The following is a 2,733-nucleotide window of genomic DNA, read 5'->3' as shown; positions in this document are numbered from 1 at the left end:
TTAAAAATCATATAGGTCATATACGTAGTAACTAGAGAAATTTCAAATAAATTTTTTATTAAAATTTTTAAACAAACAAAAAGTATGACAGGTATAATAGTCCTTAAAAGTTAAGAAGTTAATTATATTTTTCATACCTTCTAAATTTATATATACTACGTAGTAAGTAGAAAAACTTTAAATAAATTTTTTAATTTTGAAAATAAAAAGTGTGACAAGTACATAATCTTATATTATATTTTTCATACCTTATAAACTTATTATAATACTTTTATTTGCTTGCTATTTTACTTTTTAACGACTGTCATGTTTTTATTAGAGTAAAAACAAAAATAATACAATCACATATTAGATAAGTGATAACGATTATGTACAGCCGGTACAATTGACAACGTTTAGTGAGCTTTGTTTTCGATTATTAAATTATATCCTACTGAAAAAGATCATGTAATTTAAAAAATCATCACAAGATATTAAAAATAATTTTATCTATCATATGATTTTAATTTTATAGTTATTAAATTTTAAATTTTAAATAAATTAAATAATTAAATAATTAAATGATAGAAATAGAAGAAAAAAATATTTTATCATCTAATTTTAAAATTTCATACATAAGAATGAAAATACAATCTATTTGTGCATAAAATTATAAGAAACAAATGTTATCAAAATTACCATTTTACCGCAATTTTATCGTAAGTAATTGTAAGATTGAATTTTACGGTATTTTTGCATTTCTCTAATCGTAAATGGTCTGAAAGATTCAGGATTCACACTTTTTTCTAATAAGACCATTAGTGTTGACGGGTTGCTTAACTTTGCGAATGGATCTTGTGAATTTGACGTGAATCAGAATACATTAAGTTTATTCTCCATTATGAAGATTGTTTTTTGTATTGAATTTTGTATTGAAAAAAAATGATCATAGTATGATCATAGTATAGGCGGAGAGATCTTGATATGATCAAATTATTGGGATGATTATTTTGAACGCGATGAAAGTGTTGTCGTAAATATATTAATGATTTTTTTATCGCGATATTAATAAGTTTTATAATTGCATATTTATAATTAATCGTAAATCCGAGTAATAATTGTTAGTATTTCTGCTTTTATATTCAATACGATTCAAAGCATAATTCTTATTGGATATCACTCGTCATCACTCATCCTCGTCATATTTAGGAATGAACTTTAACATTTTTACTATAATATACGTAACATAATCTATAGCTTAGAGTTATCTGGGCGTAATTCATGAACGCAGCCCAGTGCAATAGACAATAAGACTGGCATTCATCGTTGATTCTTATTTCCCAGACGAATTACATATTTTAAAAAATTTATTTATATTATTATTAATCCCAGATATTTAAATAAAGTATTTAATATTTCAAATGTTTGATCAAGATATTTGAATCAGCGTAACATGAAAATAAGTAAATATAAAAATTAATCAATCATTGATCTGAAATAAAGAATATTATGTTGGTTGACAAAATGCAATTTAAAAAATATAAAATGAATAGATTTTAATTAAAAAAATTCTCTTATCATCCCTTCCATTGCAATGAATCTCATTTGAACTGGTCGTGTGTGTGTGTGTGTGTGTGTGTGTGTGTGCGTGCGACTCATGTACCTTTCCAACCTAAAAAAATGGAAGCCATGAGTGTGGAGTGTAGCGATTTTTTAGAATTTCAGGTATTTTCGAAAGCGGGACTTACATAACACTTGTGCATTCGCACACCGCATTATACGAATATATCAAACATACATATATTTAACAACGCTTAAGTTGATTTAAAATAAAATATTAAAATTTTATAATTAATGCCGGCTAGTGGCTATTATCTTACATATTTATATGATACAAAAGAATTATGCTGTGCTACAAAGAAAGATTACTTAAAAATTAATGATGCGTAGAATTTCAATGTTATTATCAAAGTTACGTCTTTTTCTAGACGTATTTGTATGGGCAACTTTAGTGAGAGGTTAGGAACGTGTTTGTACGTGAAGTTAGCTAACAATAAGTGTAACAAAAATATATATATATATACATTATATATACATTTAAGTTCAAATATATAGTGTATCATTCACATTTCTATGTATACCTTATTTTCTATATATCTTATTTTTTAAAATATCAATATATAATTTTATTCAGATTATATTAGGTGTAGTAAAATGAAATCCATTATTTTTCCATTCAATTTCATGCAAAAATAATGGATTTCTTTTTACTACACCTAATATGTATAAATACATGATAAATATTAAAGTAAAATAAAAACATACAATATGTATTTCAGGATACGTTAAGAAAGATGCGACAAATAGATGATAAAATAATTTACATGCTGAACACTACAATTCCTACCGAATCCTTCAAAGGTCAGGTGGACCCTACCATGCAGTGTAAAGACTTGTTCCAGCAAATAGAATCCGAGCACAAGCAGAGGACACAAGCGATTATAAGATGCGTGGACATTACTAAGCAAAGAGTGATGCAGTTAAAAGATTTGAGAGAGAAGAATGGTGATGAAAATCCGACGTTAATAAAAAATTTGAGAAATGAACAAACCAAATTGAAGCTACTACGGTCTGAGCTTAATATAGAGGAAGTTGTAAAAAAACGTACAATACAAGTATATTACGAGAGGTGCCGTGGATTCTACAAACCATTACACATAAACGCATAGAATTTCCGAATAATCTGAACATATT

General features: G+C 26.2%; 1 protein-coding gene across 1 annotated transcript; it reads left to right on the top strand.

The window, feature by feature from the left end:
- Positions 1-1,635: 1,635 nt before the first annotated feature.
- Positions 1,636-2,708, top strand: LOC108687907 (coiled-coil domain-containing protein 58). Its single transcript, XM_018193948.1, has 2 exons — positions 1,636-1,704; positions 2,319-2,708. The coding sequence occupies exons 1-2, from the start codon at positions 1,660-1,662 to the stop codon at positions 2,706-2,708; spliced, it is 435 nt and encodes a 144-aa protein (XP_018049437.1). The 5' UTR covers positions 1,636-1,659.
- The last annotated feature ends 25 nt before the right edge of the window (positions 2,709-2,733 follow it).

Source organism: Atta colombica, unplaced genomic scaffold (genome assembly GCF_001594045.1).
Source record: "Atta colombica isolate Treedump-2 unplaced genomic scaffold, Acol1.0 scaffold220, whole genome shotgun sequence".
NCBI classification, from domain to species: Eukaryota; Metazoa; Arthropoda; class Insecta; order Hymenoptera; family Formicidae; genus Atta; species Atta colombica.
This window is presented reverse-complemented; position numbering and strand designations above follow the sequence as displayed.

Excerpts from the sequence above, each read along its gene's own strand:
- LOC108687907 (XM_018193948.1), top strand. The coding sequence starts at position 1,660 with ATGGAAGCCATGAGTGTGGAGTGTAGCGATTTTTTAGAATTTCAG. Across the intron at positions 1,705-2,318 it reads GCGATTTTTTAGAATTTCAG|GATACGTTAAGAAAGATGCG; the intron begins GTATTTTCGAAA and ends TATGTATTTCAG.